General features: G+C 36.1%; 1 protein-coding gene across 1 annotated transcript in view; it reads left to right on the forward strand.

The window, feature by feature from the left end:
• The window catches only part of COL5A2 (collagen type V alpha 2 chain), a 163,204-nt gene that overhangs the window by 89,400 nt on the left and 49,972 nt on the right, over nt 1-23,832 (forward strand). The window contains exons 9-16 of the mRNA XM_036881678.2: nt 8,924-8,968; nt 10,006-10,059; nt 10,467-10,520; nt 11,560-11,613; nt 14,298-14,351; nt 15,344-15,397; nt 16,235-16,279; nt 16,745-16,798. Coding sequence (XP_036737573.2) covers nt 8,924-8,968; nt 10,006-10,059; nt 10,467-10,520; nt 11,560-11,613; nt 14,298-14,351; nt 15,344-15,397; nt 16,235-16,279; nt 16,745-16,798 — 414 coding nt within the window. The remainder of the gene's footprint in view (nt 1-8,923; nt 8,969-10,005; nt 10,060-10,466; nt 10,521-11,559; nt 11,614-14,297; nt 14,352-15,343; nt 15,398-16,234; nt 16,280-16,744; nt 16,799-23,832) is intronic.

Genomic DNA, 23,832 nt, shown 5'->3' on the forward strand with positions numbered 1-23,832 from the left:
CCCTCTACTTTTATGGTATTGTTACAAACAGTGAATTAGGCAAAATTTTGAAATGAAAAGTTTTGCCATTTTATTTTTCATTATTTCCTACTTATCTTAATATTCTCTGGCTCCCTATGCCAACAACTCTAGGGTTTCCTGGCTGTGACTACTAAGCATCTTCATCCTCTTTCAAATTTCTTCAACTACCAGGAAGATTCCCATTTTCTCTAGGCAAGTACTTTAACCTGGGTGTTTGGATTAGTGCAATCTCACTGCACTAACAGTTTTCAAAACAACTCCCCCATGCTCTTTTGCTCATAACATAGTTCAGAAGCATTTCAGAGTAATGGTATTTCAGGCAATAGGTGTAAATTCAGACCATATAGATAACCATCCCTTCTAGCCAACCTTAAGGCAAGCATTATGAATAACTTAAACATGGTATATTTTCTAAGTCACTACCATTATGGCCTTGTTCAATGATTTTATCTTCGGCTGTTTTTCTGAAATATATGTTTTCATCTATTTGAGGTTCAAATTATGTACATGTTTATTTCTTTAATGAAGCTTTTATTTTCTTACCAGTTAAAAGCCTGATCAATTCAAAACAAATATTTAAGTTTTTGCTTTAAGAACAAACTAGATTTTGATTTAATTGATTTCACTCTTCAAAGTGTAACATTTAAGAAATTGTATAGACAGGGAGGCGGAGCCAACATGGCGGCATGAGTAGGACAGTGGGAATCTCCTCCCCAAAACATATATATTTTTGAAAATACAACAAATACAACTAATCCTAAAAGAGAGACCAGAAGACACAGGACAACAGTGAGACTACATCCACATGTGCGAGAGCCCAGAGCCTGGTGAAAGGGGTAAGATACAACCCCTGGCCCGGCGGGACCCGAGCACACCTCCCCCCAGCTCCCGGCGGGAGGGAGAGGGAGCCCAGGACTGCTAAACACCCAGCCCCAGCCACCTGCACCAGCGCACAGACACAGTGCATGCGTGGAGGGATGGAAACTAGGGAAACAGGGCAGCAAGACCTCTGAGCGGGTTCCGAAGCTGATGCCCCTGTGACAAAGAAAAGCAAGTGCTTTTTGAAAGTCTTAAAGGGACAGGGACATAACAGCTGGATGGAAACAACACAGGTCACAGCCAGTGGCTGGAAATTACAGGGAAAACCGGGAGCACTAACCCCCTGGGCAACAGCTCTGAGACTCCTCACGGAGGTAAACAGCCAAACAGCCCCCCCGTCCATTACCCCCCTGGATGCTGCGAAAGCAGAGAAGCAGCCTAAGGCAGACGACGATCTCAGAAATGGAGCTTCCTAAATAACGGCCGGGCAAGAAACAAAGACCCAGTCTATACGCAATTACCCAACACAAGTTGACCCAGTAAAGAAAAGCCAGTAGCAAGTGAAAAGTTTGGCCCTCCCAGCTGACAGTCAATAGCACCTGTCAACATGAAAAGGCAAAAAAATATGATTCAGACAAGACTAACCCAGACAGCTTCGACAGCTTCTACAACTTCCCCTGAGAAGGAACCTGGGGAGATAGATTTAGCCAGTCATCCTGAAAAAGAATTCAAAACAAAAGTCATAACTATGCTGATGAACTTGCAGAGAAATATACAAGAACTAAGGAAGGAGAATACAGAAATAAAACAAGCTCTGGAAGGACTTCAAAACAGAATGCACGAGATGCAAGAGACCATTGATGGACTAGAAAACAGAGAACAGGAATGCAGAGAAGCTGATGCAGAGAGAGATAAAAGGATCTCCAGGAATGAAAGAATTCTAATAGAGCTGAGTGAACAATTGAAACGGAACAATATCCGCATTATAGGGGTACCAGAAGAAGAAGAAGAGAGAAAAAGGGATAGAAAGTGTCTTTGAAGAAATAATTGCTGAAAACTTCCCTGAACTAGGGGAAGAAATGGCCTCTCAGACCACAGAGGTACACAGAACTCCCATGACAAGGGATCCAAGGAGGCCAACACCAAGACACATAATAATTAAAATGGCAAAGATCAAAGACAAGGACAAAGTATTAACGGCAGCCAGAGAGAAAAAAAAGGTTACCTACAAAGGAAAACCCATAAAGCTATCATCAGACTTGTCAACAGAAACCCTACAGGCCAGAAGAGAATGGCATGATATACTTAATGCAATGTAATAGAAGGGCCTCGAACCAAGACTACTGTACCCAGCACGAATATCATTTAAATATGAAAGAGGGATTAAACAATTCCCAGACAAGCAAAAGTTGAGGGAATTTGCCTCCCACAAACCACCTCTACAGGGCATCCTACAGGGACTGCTCTAGATGGGAGCACTCCTAAAAAGAGCACAGAACAAAACACCCAACATATGAAGAAGGGAGGAGGAGGAATAAGAAGGGAGAGAAATAAAGAATCATCAGAATGTGTTTATAATAGCTCAACAAGCGAGTTAAATTAGACAGTAAGATAGTAAAGAAGCTCACCCTGAACCCTTGGTAACCACAAACTTAAAGCCTGCAATGGCAATAAGTACATACCTTTCAATAATCACCCTAAATGTAAATGACTGAATGTACCAATCAAAAGACACAGAGTAATAGAATGGATAAAAAAGCAAGATCCATCCATATGCTGCTTACAAGAGACTCACGTCAAACCCAAAGACATGCACAGACTTAAAGTCAAGGGATGGAAAAAGATATTTCATGCAAACAACAGAGAGAAGAAAGCAGGTGTTGCAATTCTGGTATCAGACAAAACAGACTTCAAAATAAAGAAAGTAACAAAAGACAAAGAAGGACATTACATAATGATAAAGGGCTCAGTCCAACAAGAGCATATAACCATTATAAATATATATGCACCCAATACAGGAGCACCAACATACCTGAAACAAATACTAACAGAACTAAAGGAGGAAATTGAATGCAATGCATTCATTCTAGGTGACTTCAACACACCACTCACTCCAAAGGACAGATCCACCAGACAGAAAATAAGTAAGGACACAGAGGCACTGAACAACACACTAGAACAGATGGACCTAATAGACATCTACAGAACTCTACATCAAAAGCAACAGGCTATACATTCTTCTCAAGTGCACATGGAACATTCTCCAGAAGAGACCACATACTAGGCCACAAAAAGAGCCTCAGTAAATTCCAAAAGATTGAAATCCTACCAACCAACTTTTCAGACCACAAAGGCATAAAACTAGAAATAAACTGTACAAAGAAAGCAAAAAGGCTCACAAACACATGGAGGCTTAACAACACGCTCCTAAATAATCAATGGATCAATGACCAAATCAAAATGGAGATCCAGCAATATATAGAAACAAATGACAAAAACACAAAGCCCCAACTACTGTGGGGCACAGCAAAAGCAGTTTAAGAGGGAATTATATAGCAATCCAGGCATATTTAAAAAAGGAAGAACAATCCCAAATGAATGGTCTAATGTCACAATTATTGAAATTGGAAAAAGAAGAACAAACGAGGCCTAAGGTCAGCGAAAGGAGGGAAATAATAAAGATCAGAGAAGAAATAAATAAAATTGAGAAGAATAAAACTATAGCAAAAATCAAAGAAACCAAGAGCTGGTTCTTCGAGAAAATAAACAAAATAGATAAGCCTCTAGCCAGACTTATTAAAAGGAAAAGAGAGTCAACACAAATCAACAGTATCAGAAACAAGAAAGGAAAAATCACGACGGACCTCACAGAAATACAAAGAATTATTAGAGACTACTATGAAAACCTATATGCTAAAAAGCTGGGAAACCTAGGAGAAATGGACAACTTCCTAGAAAAATACAACCTTCCAAGACTGAGCCAGAAAGAAACAGAAAATCTAAACAGACCAATTACCAGCAACGAAATTGAAGCGGTAATCAAAAAACTACCAAAGAACAAAATCCCCAGGCCAGATGGATTCATCTTGGAATTTTATCAGACATACAGGGAAGATATAATACCCATTCTCCTTAAAGTTTTCCAAAAAGTAGAGGAGGAGGGGATACTCTCAAACTCATTCTATGAAGCTAACATCACCCTAATACCAAAACCAGGCAAAGACCCGACCAAAAAAGAAAACTACAGACCAATATCCCTGATGAACGTAGATGAAAAATACTCAACAAAATATTAGCAAAACGAATTCAAAAATACATCAAAAGGATCGTACACCATGCCCAAGTGGGATTCCTCCCAGGGATGCAAGGATGGTACAACATTCGAAAATTCATCAAAATCATCCACCACATCAACAAAAAGAAAGACAAAAACCACATCATCATCTCCATAGATGCTGAAAAAGCATTTGACAAAGTTCAACATCCATTCATGATAAAAACTCTCAGCAAAATGGGAATAGAGGGCAAGTACCTCAACATAATAAAGGCCATCTATGGTAAACCCACAGCCAACATTATATTGAACAACGAGAAGCTGAAAGCTTTTCCTCTGAGAACAGGAACTAGACAGGGATGGCCACTCTCCCCACTGTTATTTAACAAAGTACTGGAGGTCCTAGCCACGGCAATCAGACAAAACAAAAAAATACAAGGAATCCAGATTGGTAAAGAAGAAGTTAAACTGTCACTATTTGCAGATGACATGATACTGTACATAAAAAACCCCAAAGACTCCACCCCAAAACTACTAGAACTGATATCGGAATACAGCAAAGTTGCAGGATACAAAATTAACACACAGAAATCTGTGGCTTTCCTATATACTAACAATGAACCAATAGAAAGAGAAATCAGGAAAACAACTCCATTCACAATTGCAACAACAAAAAAATACCTAGGAATAAACCTAAGCAAAGAAGTGAAAGACTTATACTCTGAAAACTACAAGTCACTCTTAAGAGAAATTAAAGGGGACACAAACAGATGGAAACTCATCCCATGCTCATGGCTAGAAAGAATTAATGTCGTCAAAATGGCCATCCTGCCCAAAGCAATATACAGATTTGATGCAATCCCTATGAAACTACCAGCAACATTCTTCAATGAACTGGAACAAATAATTCAAAAATTCATATGGAAACACCAAAGACCCTGAATAGCCAAAGCAATCCTGAGAAAGAAGAATAAAGTAGGGTGGATCTCACTCCCCAACTTCAAGCTTTACTACAAAGCCATAGTAATCAAGACAATTTGGTACTGGCACAAGAGCAGAGCCACAGACCAATGGAACAGACTAGAGACTCCAGACATTAACCCAGACATATATGGTCAATTAATATTTGATAAAGGAGCCATGGACATACAATGGCAAAATGACAGTCTCTTCAACAGATGGTGCTGGCAAAACTGGACAGCTACATGTAGGAGAATGAAACTGGACCATTGTCTAACCCCATTTACAAAAGTAAACTCAAAATGGATCAAAGACCTGAATGTAAGTCATGAAACCATTAAACTCTTGGAAGAAAACATAGGCAAAAACCTCTTCGACATAAACATGAATGACCTCTTCTTGAACATATCTCCCCGGGCAAGGAAAACAACAGCAAAAATGAATAAGTGGTACTATATTAAGCTGAAAAGCTTCTGTACAGCAAAAGACACCATCAATAGAACAAAAAGGAACCCTATAGTATGGGAGAATATATTTGAAAATGACACATCCGATAAAGGCTTGACGTCCAGAATATATAAAGAGCTCACACGCCTCAACAAACAAAACACAAATAACCCAATTAAAAAGTGGGCAGAGGATCTGAACAGACAGTTCTTCAAAAAAGAAATACAGATGGCCAACAGACACATGAAAAGATGCTCCACATCGCTAATTATCAGAGAAATGCAAATTAAAACTACAATGAGGTATCAACTCACACCAGTAAGGATGGCTGCCATCCTAAAGACAAACAACAACAAATGTTGGCGAGGCTGTGGAGAAAGGGGAACCCTCCTACACTGCTGGTGGGAATGTAAACTAGTTCAACCATTGTGGAAAGCAGTATGGAGGTACATCAAAATGCTCAAAACAGACTTGCCATTTGACCCAGGAATTCCACTCCTAGGAATTTACCCTAAGAATGCAGCACTCAAGTTTGAGAAAGACAGATGCACCCCTATGTTTATCACAGCACTATTTACAATAGCCAAGAATTGGAAGCAACCTAAATGTCCATCGATAGATGAAAGGATAAAGAAGAAGTGGTACATATACACAATGGAATACTACTCAGCCATAAGAAAAGGGCAAATCCTAGCATTTGCAGCAACATGGATGGAGCTGGAGGGTATTATGCTCAGTGAAACAAGCCAAGCTGAGAAAGAGAAGTACCAAATGATTTCACTCATCTGTGGAGTATAAGAACAAAGGAAAACTGAAGGAACAAAACAGCAGCAGAATCACAGAACTCAAGAATGGACTAACAGGTACCAAAGGGAAAGGGACTTGGGAGGATGGGTGGGTATGGAGTGATAAGGGGGGGAAGAAGAAGGGGGGTATTATGATTAGCATGCATAGCGGGGTGGGAGAAAGGGAGGGCTGTACAACACAGAGAAGACAAGTAGTGATTCTACAACATTTTGCTATGCTGATGGACAGTGACTGTAAAGGGGTTTATAGGGGGGACCTGGTATAGGGGAGAGCCTAGTAAACATAATATTTGTCATGTAAATGTAGATTAATGATAACAACAACAACAAAAAAAGCTGTTCTTGTGTGGTGACCTCCAATGAGTTCTACACAATGTTATAAAGGGCATATCAAAGTGTAGGCAAAGGGCCTGTTTGTGTTTATACAGAGGATCAAAGCCTAATTTGGCTACCCAGAAAATGAACTAAGATACGATATGAAAAAGAACTTCCAACATCAGCACTCTCTGGAAGACTCATGCCAGAAGGTGATCATCAAAAAACCCCAACAAAGATCCACGTGCTGCTACAGCTGTAGATGCACTCATCCCACCATGTCCTGGACTTGCCATGGGAATGAAGAAAGAGATATCTAAGCTGGCCTGTGCATACAGTAGAACAACAAATTTGACTGGATCTATACTGTTGGAACTCAGCCAAGAATTAGGAGAAGTGCAAATTGTAGCACTCCAAAATCTTACAACTACAGACTATCTACTGTTAAAAGAACATATGGGATGTGAACAGTCCCCAGGAATGGGTTGTTTTAATTTGTCTGATTTCTCTCAGATTGTTCAGGTACAGTTGGACAATATCCACCATATCATAGATAAGTTTTCACAAATGCCTAAGGTGCCTAACTGGTTTTCTTGGTTTCACTGGAGATGGCTGTTAATTATAGATCTGCTTTGGTTATGTAACTGTACTCCTATTATGTTAATGTGTGTGCGCAATTTAATTAGTAGTTTAAAACCTATCCATGCTGAAGTTACTCTACAAGAAGATATGTCAAAGAAATAATCAATCTTCCCATGTTTTCTTCCGCCTGCTACTTCTATAGCTTTTCCTCTTCCTTCCTAATTACAACCCTTAAATAGAATTTGTGCCTCATATCGAATTTACCAAGTATCATAATTCTTCCAAGTGGTAAAGATACCTCAAGACAAATGCTGGGCTTAGAAGCCACAGGGCATAAATATTCAAAGAAGTAAAAAGCTAACCTTTTCAAACAAGAAGGCTTCTCTCTCACTTACCAACTTTACATTTCCCTGTACGGCCCCGGAAGATGACTGGTTAGCCAGAGACGGGTAAGATTCCTCAAGGGAGGAACAACCTAAGACAGGCACAGTCGCAGGGGGGGTCATCAGGTGAGAAATTGGGGATCAACAGAGGTGAGGCTTAGAACCTCACCCCCCCTGTTCTGAGAGAAATCTTCTGCATCCGTGGATGTTTTATTGCCCCTGTCTAGCTTGGATTAATTAACACATAATCTACAGGTACACACCTGATCATCTACATTTGCTCTCTTACAACATTAAACTATGTTTTCTACCTTTATCTTGCATCTACCTACCACTTCAGCATTTTATTAAAAATAATAATAATAAAGAGAGAAATGTGGTATCCACATATAAATCAAGTATAAAAATCAAACAAATATTCATATTTGAACTGACTGTTTATAGTTCATAATGCATGAACAAAACCGAAAGTTTCTGTGATGACTGCCCTTGTACTGTTCACCATGTAACTTATTCACTATGTAAGAATTTGTTCTCCATGTAAGAACTTGTTCGTTATGCTTCAGAAGATTGGAGACAGAGGAAAATTAGGCTTGTGGTGGATTAATGATTGTGCATTGAGCATTGACCCCCCTTTACAGAATTTTATTTTTACTGTTGTTAACAACCATTTGATCAATAAATATGAGAGATGCCTTCTCAAAAAAAAAAAAAAGAAATTGTATAGACATATTATTAACAAAAAAATTCAATAGCATTTTCCTTTTTTTCTTCTTTGCTATGCCTTATTGTAATCATTTTGCTTTTAAATAGGGAAAGCCTGTGTAGATACTTTAAATGAATGTTATGAAAGAAAGAAATAACCTGGAAAACTCAATGCCTTAGATAATTTTAAACTTATATTTAAAATAATCCAGTCATTATTGTTGATAGTTTCTTAAGCCTTTAATTCAACAAGTTCATTTAATTTATGAGAGTTATTTGCAGTGAAACTGAATAATTAAATAGTTTGATAACTACTTCATGACTGCCAAGACTTTTCTTTTGTCAGATGTTTTGGCTTAACAGAACCACCCCTTAAGCATGCAAATGTCTCGTCCCAAAGATACCGGGTGTGTCCATGCATGTTCTTTATTTATCTTTATGACACTGAGGGTGTGTATAAAATCACCGCAAATGTTGTCCAAATGGACAATGTAATCATCTTCCACTGTCAGAGTTTCATTTTTCTAGATTCTAAAGCTGGTTCAGCGTCTTTGAAAAGGTTGACTTAAATTGTCATGAACACTATGTAACTTTTTAAATTTGTTTTCCAGGGTCCTGTTGGCCCAAGGGGACCTCAAGGCTTGCAAGGGCAGCAAGTAAGTGATTTTTATAATTAAATTCCATACTGTAGCAAAAAAAGAAACAAATACAAATAAGGTCCCTGTGACATTACTGCTTGTGGCTGGCCTTTAAATTGTGTATTGTAATATTCACTTTGAATGGGCTGTATTCAATTAATTTCACTCAGAAATATATGCAGTATGTTCTTCAAAATTTCTTCATGGGGCTAGAGTTTTATTACCTGGTTTCTTTATGTGACTGACTTCAAATACAAAGAATTTTTATGTGCCCTTACTTCTGAAATAGTAAATCAGTGTCCTGTGTCATGATGAAAATTCTCATAGTTGGGTATGTGCCAACTCTGCAGCTCTGAAGTCAGGTTATAGAAGACCACCACATGTGCTATTATTAAAAATAACAGTCAAGATGATCGCTCCTTGGAATCTTTAAAAAAAATACAATACTATGCTTTCTTTCTATAGATTATCAAATACCAATAAAATAGTGGTGTCGAGCTACTTTAATTTTGTAGTGATTTGATAGGCTGTAGAAAATAGTTTTTTCAAAATACGGAAAAAAAAGAATTCTTAGCTCCCTCAAAGATACCATATTGTCATTATCATACTGAAGAGTTACACTGCAAGTCATTTTATATGACTGCCACTGGTGAGTTATGGTGATGATGAAGAAGGTGATGACGAAAATCATGATCACAGTGATAACTACCATCAATTGAACACTCACTTTGTGCCAGTACTATTCTAGGTATTAACAATGCATTGGTTATCTAAAGAGCTTCAACAGCCTAATGAAGTAGGTACCATTATTATTCTCATTTCACAGATTAGGAAACTGAGGTATAGAGAGATTAAGTAACTCACTCAAAGTCACACAGCTGGGAAGTGTTGAAGCCAACAGTTTGAACAACTGCACTATACTCTAGAGAGTATAAGATTTAGTGTTCTGTTTTCCTTTGGTTTGTATATATAACTTATGTTTGTATATATAATTTATACATAATGACATATATACATAATCTGTTAAGATATATATAATTTGTTCTCAATTTTAGGGTGGCATTGGACCTACAGGACCTCCTGGCGAACCTGGTGAACCTGGACCAATGGTAAATGTCAAGTAAGCATGTAGACCCAGTTAAATATAGGTCCACCATTATAAGGATGTTGCAAATTATTATTTCACTTGCTCTTTTCTAATGTAGCAAGAAATTACAGCCCACTTCAGGAGCCCTGTATTATGGACTGTGCTTAAGCCATATGTTTCTTATGACAGAGTATTTAAATAAAGAGACTTTGAATATGGTAATAGACCATGGTGAGATATTTGCACTTGTGAAATTAAACTTTTTTCTTAAGCCCATAATCTGAGGGGTACAACATAATATTTAGAATATTAATAAAGCTATTTTCTCTGATATTTTTTATTATTGTCTCAGCAGTATTTTAGATTATATCATTGGTAGGTCTTGATAAAAATAGATAATTATTCTTTTTTTTTCCCTTTTGTTGTTAGGGTCCACTTGGTGCACGTGGACCAGAGGGCCCTCCTGGAAAACCTGGTGAAGATGTAAGCTCTCTTTTTTTGTTTTGCTTTGAAAATTTGAAGAGTTTAAGAAGGAGCTACTGTCTTAACATGAGTATTATTTATTAATTACCATTTAATTTTCCTCACTTTTAGCTTTCATTAAACATAAACAGAACTGGAAAATTGATAACCTAAAACTTCTCTTAATTTTGATTTTTCCCTGCCTTCCGCAGGATTTCCATTGTGATTTCTCCATGAGATATTAAAATAGTCACAATAGTCACAACCTTTGTTGGTGGAACCTCTGAAATGATTTCAAAGAAAAATACATTTCTCTTATGGTAAAACATAATTATGAGGTTTTCATTAAACACAATTTTTAATGTGTTAGCAATATAGTGCCATCTTATCCTCCCATGCTGAAAAAGTCACTTCTTCAATTGGATTTTTAATTAAAATTAAGACTGAACTTCAGGTTTTAACATTAAGAACATCTGATCAAAGAACAGGGAACGAAAACAGACTTGCTTTTCTGGATTCTTTTCTTGGTTATACCAAAGTTGTGGACAAAATCACCTTTAGATGCTTAATCTCTGTGTGATAGTAAACCAAATAAATGTTTTCTCTTTGTGTGTCATAAGATTTATTTAAGTAGATTACCATGAATTTGGCCATAAATAAAGTATGGCTGGTAGTTCTTAATTTGTTTTTATCACAAGAAAAGTGAGGGCAAGTAGTATTTTTGAGAAACACTGTTTTAATTCAGTCCCACATATTGATTTTGGATTTCATAATGTGTGTGTGTGTGTGTGTAAATTTTAAAGTTCATAACATGGTGAGCTAGATCAGACCAGTATAATTCGTATTCATTTCTTTTTCTGGATTAATTAATGAAACCTCCACAAACTGACTTGCTAGAATGGATTGCCATCAGAAATAGACCACAGTGTTTTTACACTATTCAGAGCAGTGGGCATGAGCTTTCTAAAAAAGACTTTTTATCTGCAATTGAATTGTCATCTAGTCTTAGAACATTTTAATCCATTTTTCTTTCCCTCACCTTGCTTTTTTTTCCATTAAGGGTGAACCTGGTAGAAATGGAAATTCTGGTGAGGTGGGATTTGCAGGATCTCCGGTAAGTTTATACTTATCAATACAATGCCATAAAGACAAACTTCAAAAAATAAAAAATTAATTTGCAATTTATTGTATGCATGTGCATTAGACACTATCCCCAAGATATGTTCCCTTCTGTTATTGTGAAACAGGATATTTTGCCAGAGTGATAGCTGATTCCAGTTCCCTACTTTGCATTGGTGCCGTGTGAATAACCCTCTTAGAGATAGAAAATATATCATTCCTAACATGGATGCTCTCCAAATGAGTATTGAATTTTCTGAGAAGCCGCCAGCCTGACATATTTACATTTCACAACATCTGTTTATCTTTATCTTTTCAATATTTTAATTTTGTATTGTTCACATGTCAAAAAGAACACCTTGAAAGAGAGTTTATTGACTTGTTTTTTTTTATATGCTAAGTGCAGTAGACTGTACACAGGATACCACTATGGCTGTTCCCCAAACCCTAATGTTGGCTAAAATTCTTGATTGATGTTTTGGGCCCTAAAATCTTACGACAAGGTACACTGATTGCCAGTGCTCCTAATACAGCTGTTTCTTTCCCTTTGGCTCGCTACATGGATAGTTCCCTGGAAACACACTCCACCAGAATTCAGGACCTGGGCCACTTGGCCATACTCTGAACCCACTTTTCTGTCCTCACTCCTAGTTGATAGGCCCTCAGTTAGGATGTGCTACACAGACAGGGGAGGAAAATTAGAGAATGATAAGCATGCAAAAATCCTCAAATATTCTTGCCCTTAGAGTTTCTTCTTGTCCAACATCCCCTAAACCGATTTGATCTCCTACTTACTAAATTTCCTAAAAGTTTCTAATGTTTCTACTACTTAATACAACCAACAGTACTGAATTACTCTCCATTTGCTTTGAATTGGTGAGGTTCAATGCGAGGATTTTTAAAACATGATCTTTTAAAGGAATTTATAGGGCTCTAAGGATTATTTAGTTTCAAATATAAAACCAATTCCCCAGGTCTCTGCCCTCCCTTTTCCTTTCCTCACCCATCTGCCTGGGAAGTCAATGCAGACAAAGGCATGAGGTCATTAGCACAGATGTCCAGGCTTGAGCCTTCGGTCCTGCTGTGCTGTTGTACGCACTCGGCATGGGGCCTCCACAGGGGGGAAATGTGCCCTGCCAGCCTGGCACAGATGCACTCTGCACGTGCAGAGCAATTGATGTGTGATTGTGGTCTAATGACAGTCCTTGGTCAGCAGAATGAGAACATATTATGAGCACTAGTACAGCTCGTTCATTTTCTTGTTGTATTAGGATATGTAATCACTTGAGAATTCCCTTGCAGACCACAAAAACTCAAAGTTAACTAATTATTTAAAATACCATAGCTCAGTAATTCCTCTATAGGCTTAGATGGATGTATACTGAGTTTCCTGCTCAGGATGGAGGGGAGACAAATCTCAGTAAAGAGGAGCATTCCAGTGGAAAAACTTAAAAGGGAACTCTTGAAGTGAAAGGATTCCTAAGCAGGGCTGTGTAAACAGACTTAGTGGAACTCTGTTTGTTCAGAGAGCATGGTTTGATGTGCTCTTACTGGCATTAACCCCTCCCTAAAGCCCTGCAGAGATAGTTTCCTTCAAGAGGTCACAGAGGAATTATTGCTTTGCTTTTAACATATGAAGTTCATATATTGAGTTGTGTATTCATTCATTTAGTAAACAATGAAGGCTATGATGTATAGAACAGAAGGATTTTTGCCATCTGTGTAAGACTGTGTTGCACAAGAGAAGTTCCTTAAGAAAAGCTTAGGAAAAGTGCTGTGAGTGTTAAGAGAAATGTATAACCATTTCTTCAGTTCTTTATTTGGTAATTACTGACTGTATGTCCACAAACCAGGCAAAAAGCTAAGTGCCAGAAATACACAGATGAATAATAATAATTGATAATAATTGATAGTCTGTCCTATCAAGGTGATCAGTCTACTAGTGGAGGTGGTAATGGCATTCAATTCAAAACCAAATTAATGTTAGCAATGAGAACAAGTAAATAATTAAGTCATTGGGTCCTTATCTATTTTAAGAGGGTTTGAGAGAAAGTTTCAAGTATGATTTCAAAATAGTCACATCTGCAGGATTTAATTTTGTTCGATTTCTGTTTTTTATTCAGTTTGCTTAGAGGATTTTTTAAATGATGTTTCTAATCATATTCTGCTGCCAATGCTTAGTAGTTTGGTAACAAATAAAGCACATTGTTTTGCTACAGATTCATTAAATCTTATGCCACAAGTGAAGCATGATATACAGGTGGGAAAACACAGTTTTCCCTAAGTTCCTCCCCTGATTTTTTCCCTATACCTTGACCTAGTTGATTCAGACATTGAACATATTATTCAGACTGATTTTCTTGTTTTTATTATTGTTTTTGCTACTAAATATAATACAGTGATATCATTTGAAAAGTTGAAAATGTCATCAAATCAATACCAGGCATTAATCCATATCTCTGTGTAAGCCAGGTTTCCATTTCTAACAGTGGATTTGCCTTGCAGATTTTTTATCACACAGGTGTATTTTGATAGGTTTAAGTATACTGATCCTTTCTCTTCTTTGATATGTTAGTGAAAAACTATGTATTAGATTTTTTTGGGGAAAAAAGTATATTAAGCAATTTTCTATTCTGACTAATGACTCTGAGATGCCATATCTATTTTTTTTCCCCACAGGGAGCACGAGGATTTCCTGGGGCTCCTGGTCTTCCAGGCTTGAAAGGTCACCGAGTAAGTTCAAGCTTTTGTAATCCTTTCAGATACTATAGCTTATTGAGTAGGGTCTGGGGAGCATTACCTTCAAAATCTTTAAAACTCCATCCGTCAGTTATCTTTAGCTGGCTGTGCTTGCATTATTCATCTGTGGTTACCAAAATCACATTGCTTTTTACATTTCCTTTGAATTTCATCTGACTCTGTAAACAAATATATTTTGAGTTATTACTTTGTACTGGATACTGTGCTAGAAAGAAGGGCACAGTGATGAACGACAATAGTCCATGGCCTTCAGCTTCAGGCTAACAAGGGATACAGTTAAGAAAATGGGTAATTACTAAGTGGAAAAATGACATGATACTAGAAGGTGCACTAGATCACAGGAGGGGGCCCTGATGACCCAGATTTGGAACACCATAGAGTGCTTCTCTCTTTATAACTCAAGATAATTAACATATAACTATTACATGTTATATACATATATAGAAATTTCACATCCATCTGTCTTTATCTATCTATCTATCTATCTATCTATCATCTATCTGTCAGAAAGCATGGCTGATATGCAATCAGTGTGCATTGGTTGGCCTCTGTTTTGAGTGGCTGGGTTTCTGATTAGAAGGCTTGCTGCTGTGCTAGTTAGTAAATAGTTTAGACATCACTCCTGGATATAACTTATATTTTATAACTACGTGAACTCTATAACTCTTTGTTTTCTTAAAAGCCACCATAAGCTTTTTATTTATAGCAATAAATTAAATTGCTATGAAGTCACAAAAATTTGAAAGTTGATAACATTGCAAATTAAAAATGTTTTTTAAGGAGGAAATATGGCTTTTTAAAATATATATTCAAAAAAGATTGAGAATTTAAACATTTTTGGGTAACAACTTTAAATTTGAAATTCATTTTCATAAGACACTTTCTGTGAGCTTACTTTTGCTTCTTCTTTAACATGTCTGGAAATCAAAAAAGCAGTAAATATAAGTATTTATTTTTCTTCTCAGGGACACAAAGGTCTTGAAGGCCCTAAAGGTGAAGTTGGAGCAATTGGTTCCAAGGTGATTGTATAATATCTCAATATGACCTCACTGTAGTATTTTAGTTCTGATTCAGGTGCCTGCCAGTTTTTCACAACTGCTTTAAATAATTTTGGAATGAAGACGAGTACAAAAGAGTGAATAGTTAAGTGGACAAATGTAATTTTTCATAGATTAATGAGAATAGATTCAGCAGGATACTTGGCATGACCTAAGTTTGCCACTGTGGCACTGGGTTTCTGCCAAAGTAGGATGGGTGTTGTTGTTAATATGAAGATGGCACTATGAATTCAGCCTCTAAAGCACATTCACTATTTGCTTCTTGAAAAGTATCTGAGAGGTTTAGGTGGTTCATTATTTAGTACCCATTTGATTCCAGGGCCTTCTGGCCATTGTTTCTTCCCCAGATTTATTTGTGTCTCATGTTCATTTACATATACATACATATATACATGCATACACATTTTGCTTTAATTTTTTTATATATAAGCATCCAAAAGAGATATTAAAGGAATATTTAAGTCAGTTTTAGCTTTGTAAAATTTTACTTAAGCTGAAGTTTTATCAGGTATAAACATGTAATTACTTTTTTGATACTGATTAATGTAGATAGCTATGATAGTTCTATCAGTCTTATTTACATCCCCAATTTTATTTTAGATTTATTTCTGTAGAAACTGAATTGCTCTTGGATTTTGAGCAAGGTAATGCAGCAGAACTTTGAGGTCCTTCATTGTGAATATGTCTTTCCAATGCCCAGTTTGAAATATATTTTTTAAATGATACACACCAAATGAAGTGATGTGAATATCAATTGTAGGTTTCTCATACAGTAATGTAATCTCAATTTTACCTTAGGGTGAAGCTGGGCCTACCGGTCCAATGGGTGCCATGGGTCCAATGGTGGGTATCAATTTAATTCTTTGTTTTGTTTTTTAGATTATACTAAGAGAGTGTTTAAATGCAAAAGGAAAAAGAAGTGGAGAACATATGTTCGCTGGCAAAATAATCGTGATGACCAGCTGACAGGCAAACACACCAAGAGAATTGCATCCTTTGAATTAAAAACCTTCCTGCATCTCATTGTTTCCCTTAACTGTTGAATGTTAACTGTTCTTACACTGTGTTCAAATCAGGATTATTGTAGATGTAACCCATTAAGGGTAAATTAAGTGAAATCTAATTAGTTAAGAGGTAGGTTATGTATCTCCCCAGGAGGAGAGTTTTTCAAACCCAAAATTGCCTCTAGAGACATTATTGCTTAGTGACCGATTATATTAAGTCTTAATTGGATTGAGTAGTATAGTCACACTAATTTAGAGTTCAAATAAGATGCTGCAAGAGATGATCTTTCTCTCTTTGCTATAGGGTCCAAGAGGAATGCCAGGAGAGAGAGGGAGACTTGGGCCACAAGGTGCTCCTGTAAGTATGTGTATCGAAACTCTCTCAAATAAACTAAATACATTTTTTAATGAGAATAACGGTACTGTTTGTCTATTTTCTAATTTTTACTTTTTATTTTGTTATTTATTTTTATTGAAGTATAGTTGATATACAATATTATATTGGTTTCCAGTATACAATATAATGATTAAACAGTTACATACATCATTTAATGCTCACCCCAATAAGTGTTTTTACTATCTGTTAACATAGAAAGCCTTATAGTAGTATTAATTATATTGTCTATTCAGTACTTTTATCCTTGTGACTAATTTATATTATAATTGAGGTTTTGTGTCTCTTTATCCCCTTCACCTGTTTACACATGGATCCCAACTCCTTCCCCATGGTAACCACCAGTACTCTTCCCTGTGTGTATAGGTCTATTTCTGTTTTGTTCGTTTGTTTTGTTTTGTTTAGGTTCCACATATAAGTGAAATCATATGGCATTTGTCTTTCTCTTATTTCACTTAGTATAATACCATCTAGGTCCATTCATTTTGTTGCAAATGGCAAGATATCTATCTTTTATGGCTGAATAATATTCCATTGTGTGTATGTACCACATCTTCTTCACCTATTTATCTATTGCTGGATACTTTGGTTGCCTCCACATCTTGGCTATTGTAAATAATGTGGCAATAAACATGGGAGTGCATTTGTCTTTTTGAATCAGTAATTTTGCTTTTTTTGGGTAAATTCCAGAAGTAGAATTTCTGGGTTATATGGTATTTCTATTCTTAGTCTTTTGAGGAGCCTCCATACTGCCTTCCACAGTGGCCAGATCAATCTACTTCCCCACAACAGTGTAGAAGGGTTCCTTTTCTCTACATCCTCACCAACACTTATTGTCTTTTGAATATTAGCCATTCTGACTGGTGTGAGGTGATATGTCATTGTGGTTTTGATTTGCATAGCCATGATAGTTAGCAATTTGGTGCATTTTCCCACGTGCTTGTTGGCCATTTCTATGTTTTCTTTGGTAAAGTATTTAGGTCCTCTGCCTCGGTTTCGACTGGCTTATTTATTTATATTTTTGGTGTGGAGTCAAATGGCTTCTTTATGTATGTTGGATGTTAGCCCCTTATCAAATATATCATTTGCAAATATCTCCTCTCATCATTTGGTTCTGTTGATGGTTTTCTTTTCTGTGCAGAAGCTGTTTAGTTTGATATAGTCCCACTTGTTTATTTTTGCTTTTATTTTCCTTGCCTGGGATGATATATCCAGAAAAAATAATTACTCATGCTGATATTCAAGAGATTCCTGCCTACCTTTTCTTCTAAGAATAGAATTTTATGTTTTCATGTCTTACATTTAGGTCTTTAATTCATTTCAATTTACTTTTATGTATAGTGTGAGTGATCTACTTTCATTCTCTTGCATATAGCTGTTCAATTTCCCTAACACCATTTATTAAAGAGACTCTTTCTTCCCCATTGTATGCTCTTGCCTCCTTTGTCATGTATTAATTGATGATATATGCTTGGGTTTATTTCTGGGCTCTGTGTTCTGTTCCACTGAACCATGCACCTAGTCTTTTGGCAGTACCATACTGTTTTAATCACTGTAACTTTGTAGAATAGCTTGAAACTAGGAAGTGTGATACTCCCAGTTTTGTTCTTCTTTCTCAAGATTGCTTTGACTACTTTTGTTTTTGTATGGTTCCATATAAATTTTAAGTGAAAAATGTCATTCATATTTTGAAGAGGATTGCATTTCTATAAATTGAATTGGGTAGGATGGCCATTTTGACAATATTTGTTCTTCCTATCCATGAGCAAGGGATAGATTTCCATTTATTTGTGTCTTCTTCAATTTCTTTCATCAGTGTCTTATAGTTTTCAGAGTATAGCTCTTTTACCTCCTTGGTTTATTCTTATTTTTTTTATACAATTACAAATGGAATTATTTTTCTGATTTCCCTTTCAGTTAGTTCATTGTTAGTATATAGGAAAGTAACAGATTTCTGTACATTGATGTTATGTTCTGCAACTTTGCTGAGTCCATTTATTAGTTCTAATAGTTTTTTGGGGGAGACTCTGAGGTTTTCTATATATAGTATCAGGTTATCTGCAAATAGTTACAGTTTAACTTCTTCCTTACCAATTTAGATGTTTTTTATTTCTTTTCCTGTGTGATTGCCATGGCTATTATTTCCAGTACTATGTTGAATAAAGGTGGTGACAGTGGATATCCTTGTCTTGTCCCTGATCATAGAGGAAAAGCTTTCTGCTTTTCACCATTGAGTACGATGTTAGCTGTAGATTTGTCATATACGGCCTTTATTATGTTGAGGTGTGTTCCCACTAATCCACTTTGTTGAGAGTTTTTAGCATGAATGGATGTTGAATTTTTGTCAAATGCTTTTTTAGCATATATTGAGGCAATCATGTTGTTTTTATCTTTCTTTTTGTTAATGTGGTGTATGATTTTGATTGATTTACAAATATTGTAACATCCTTGCATCCCTGGAATAAATCCCACTTGGTCATGATGGTTGATCCTTTTGATGTATTTTTTTTAAATTTTTTAATTTTGGTATCATTAATCTACAATTACATGAAGAACATTATGTTTACTAGGCTCCCCCCTTCACCAAGTCCCCTCACGTACCCCTTCACAGTCACTGTCCATCAACGTAGTAATATGCTCTAAAATCACTACTTGTCTGCTCTGTGTTGCACAGCCCTACCTGTGCCCCCCCCCACACTATACATGCTAATCATAATGCCCCCTTTCTTTTTCCCCACCCTTGTCCCTCCCTTCCTACCCATCCTCCCCAGTCCCTTTCCCTTTGGTAAATATTAGTCCATTCGTGGGTTCTGTGATTCTGCTGCTGTTTTGTTCCTTCAGTTTTCCTTTGTTCTTATACTCCACATATGAGTGAACTCATTTGGTACTTGTCTTTCTCCACCTGGCTTAATCCTACCATTTTCAACAACATGGATGGACCTTTTGATGTATTTTTGAATTTGGTTTGCTAATATTTTGTTGAGGATTTTTGCATCTATGTTCACTAGAGATATTGGTCTATAATTTTCCTTTTTTGTAGTGTCTTTGGTTTTGTTATTAGAGTGGTACTGGCCTCATAGAATGAGTTTGGAAGTATTCCCTCCTCTTCTGCTTTTTGGAATATTTTAAGAAGGATGGGTATTAGTTCTTTAAATGTTTGGTAGAATTCCGTTGTGAAGCTGTCTGGTATGGACTTTTGTTTTTTGGGAGTTCTTTGATTACCAATTCAATTTTGTTACTGGTAATTGGTCTGTTTGGATTTTCTGTTTCTTCCTGGGTCAATCTTGGAAGGTTGTACTTTTCTAGGAATTTGTCTATTTCCTCTAGGTTGTCCAATTTATTGGCATGTAATTTTTCATATAATTCTCTAATAGTCCTTTGTATTTCTGTGGTATCCATAGTGACTATCCCTTTTACTTTTCTTTTAATTTATTCCTTTATTATGGTATCATTAATATACAATCACATGAGCAACATTGTGGTTACTAGATTCCCCCCCATTATTAAATCCCCACCACATACTCCATTATAGTCACTGTCCATCTGTGTAGTAGATGCTGTAGAGTCACTACTTGTCTTCTCTGCACTATATGGCCTTCCCCAAGCCCCCCCTACATTATGTGTGCTAATCATAACACTCCTTAATCCCCTTATCCATCCCTTCCTCTCCCACCCCCACACTCCCTTTCCCTTTGGTAACTGTTAGTCCATTCTTAGGTTCTGTGAGTCTGCTGCTGTTTTGTTCCTTCAGTTTTTGCTTTGTTCTTATACTCCACAGATAAATGAAATCCTTTGGTACTTGTCTTTCAACATCTGGCTAATAATTTCACTGAGCATAATAGCCTCTAGCTCCATCCACATTGGTTCCAATAGTAGGATTTGTTTTCTTCTTATGGCTGAATAATATTCCATTGTGTATATGTACCACATTTTCTTCATCCATTCATCTACTGATGGACACTTAGGTTGCTTCCATTTCTTGGCTATTGTAAATAGTGCTGTGATAAACATAGGTGTGCATATGTCTTTTTGAATCTCAGATTCTGCATTCTTAGGATAAATTCCTAGGAGTGGAATTCCTGGGTCAATTTGTATTTCTATTTCTAGTTTTTTGAGGAACCTCCATACTGCTTTCCACAATAGTTGAACTAATTTATATTCCCACCAACAATGTAGGAGGGTTGCCCTTTCTCCACATCCTTGCCAACATTTGTTGTTGTTTGTCTTTTGGATGGTTGCCATCCTAACTGGTGTGAGGTGATATTTCACTGTGGTTTTAATTTGCATTTCTCTAATGATTAGTGATGTTGAGTATCTCTTCATGTGCCTGTTGGCCATCTGAATTTGTTCTTTGGAGAAGTGTCTGTTCAGAACCTCTGCTCATTTTTTAATCAGATTATTTGCTTTTTTTTTGTTGAGGTGCATGAGCTCTTTATATATTTTGGATGTCAACCCCGTATTGGATATGTCATTTATGAATATATTCTCCCATACTGTAGGATGCCTTTTTGTTTCACTGATTATTTAGAAGCATGTTGTTTAGTCTCCAGGTTTTGTGTTCTTTCCAGTTTTTTTCTTGTATTGATTTATAGCTTCATCCATTATGGTCTGAAATGATGCATGATGTAATTTGAAACTTCTTAAATTTATTAAGACTTGTTTTTTCTCCTGATATGTGATCTATTCTGGAAAATGTGCCATATGCACTTTTGAAGAATGTATTCTGTTGCTTTGGGGTGGAAGGTTAAATCTCTCTGGTCTACTGCTGTTCAGTTCCACTGCTTCTTTATTTATTTTTGTCTGGATTATCTATCCATTGATGTAAGTTGTAGTAGTAAAGTCCTCTACTATTGTTATGTTGCTCTGTAGTTCTCTCTTTAGGTCTATTGGTGTTTGCTTTATATATTTAGGTCCTCTTATGTCGGGTGAATATATATTTTATACCCTCTTGTTGAAGTGATCTCTTATTTTTATGTATTGTATGAACCTCTATTATTTACTCTATCAAAGTAACTCTTTGTCAGAGCTGGTTGTCCAGAATAGAAGATAAGTTTAACTTTAAATTTACCTAAGAAAATGACAATTCCAATGTAAATTTAAAACTTATTCTAAAAAGTTTCCACTTCTTAGGCCAGATCACGTATCAGGACAAAAAACTTCCTTATCAACATAATTACCATAATTGATCTAAAAAGAGCTACCTATTAAGAAAGTGCTCAAGCTCAACATTAAACTTACTTAATTCAAGTAATTAAAACTAACTCCTAATTTTACAATGGATTCATCTATTAAACAATAGAAGCAATAATGTTATTATCAGTAATAAGAAGTATTTCTTCTTGCATAAGTCTTGTCCCTGTTGCATCTTTATTTTGAGTCTGTTTCATCTGATATAAATATTGCTACTTCTGCAACATTTCACTTTTTTTCACTTTTATCTGCATGGAGTATCTTTTTCTATCCCTTCACTTTTAGTTTATATTTGTCTTTAAGTCTGAAATGAGTCTCTTGTAGGCAGCATATAGATGAGTCTCTTCTTTATCCATTCAGCCTCCCTGTGTCTTTTGATTAGTGCATTTAGTCCATTTACATTTGAAGTAATATTGATAATTATGTACTTATTGCCATTTTGTTAATTGTTTTTATGGTTCCTCTATGTTCTTTTATTTCTCTCTTGCTCTCTTCCCCAGTGATTTGCTGATTTTTTTTAGTGTTATGCTTGGGTTCCTTTTTATTTTTTGTCTATCTATCAAAGGCTTTAGATTTGTGGTCACCATAAGGTTCACATATAGCTTCCTACATATTTATAAAAGTCAATATTAAGTACATGGTCACTTAATTTCAAACACATTCTGAATGTATTACTTTTTTAATTCTGATTCCTTCTCCACATTGTAGGTATATAATGCTGTAATCTACATCTTTTTAATTTAATCTCTTGACTAATTTTGTATATAGCTGATTTTACTAATTTTGTCTTTAAACTTCATACTCACTTTGGAAATGATTGTTCCAACTACTTTCACTGTAAGTTTGTCTTCACTGATGAAAACACATTTGAAACTTAAAAACATTTCTATCTAAAGAAGTCTCTTTAACATATCCTGTAAGGCCAGTTTGGTCATGCTGAATTCTTTTAACTATTGTTTATTACCTGGCAAACTTTTAATTTCTCCTTTTATTCTGAATGATAACCTTGCTAGGCAGAGTATTTTTGGTTGTAGATTTTTCCCTCTCAGCACTTTAAGCATTTCATGCCACTCCTTTTATCCTCTAAAGTTTCTGCTGAAAAATCTCATAGTTGTATGGAGTTTTCCTTGTAGGTAACTGTTTGCCTCTGCCTTGTTGCTTTTAAGATTCTCTTTTTATCTTTAATTTTTCCCAGTTGATTGTGACTCTGTTCCTTTACTCTTCTCAATGTAGTCTTGTCTTCTTTGCAGGTGTAGACAGTCTGTTCTGCAATGTTCGGCTGTTTCCGGAGTTAGTTGTATTCTATGTAGCTGCTTCCTTGGCGTATATGTGGGAGGTTATCATTGTAACCTTTTATTCCACCATCTTCCTCTGTCTCCTAGCTTTATTTTTATTTTGAAATAAATGTAAATTCATGGAAAAGTAGCAAAGATAGCATAGAATTCCTTTGTACCCTTCACCTAGCTTTTCATTAATGTTGACATCTCATATAACCATAGTACATTTTTTGCCTTCATATTTTAATACAGAAATTAAACATATTATGAAAACTTATAGTATCATGGAATACAGTCTGTGGAAAAACATAGACTTTGGTATGGAAAAAATTATAATAATAGATAATATTTATCAAGTGCTTTTATGTCAAGCATTCTTCCAAATATCTTTATTTCATATCCATGACAATCCTAAAAAGTAAATACTATGAGTGTACCCTTTCAAAGATCTGCATCTCCAAATCACCTGTTTTATATTTTAATTGTATAGATTGAGATATACCCTTGCTGTCTGCCATGTATCTTAAACCT

The sequence above is a fragment of the Manis pentadactyla genome, chromosome 6, assembly GCF_030020395.1.
Source record: "Manis pentadactyla isolate mManPen7 chromosome 6, mManPen7.hap1, whole genome shotgun sequence".
Lineage (NCBI taxonomy): Eukaryota > Metazoa > Chordata > Mammalia > Pholidota > Manidae > Manis > Manis pentadactyla.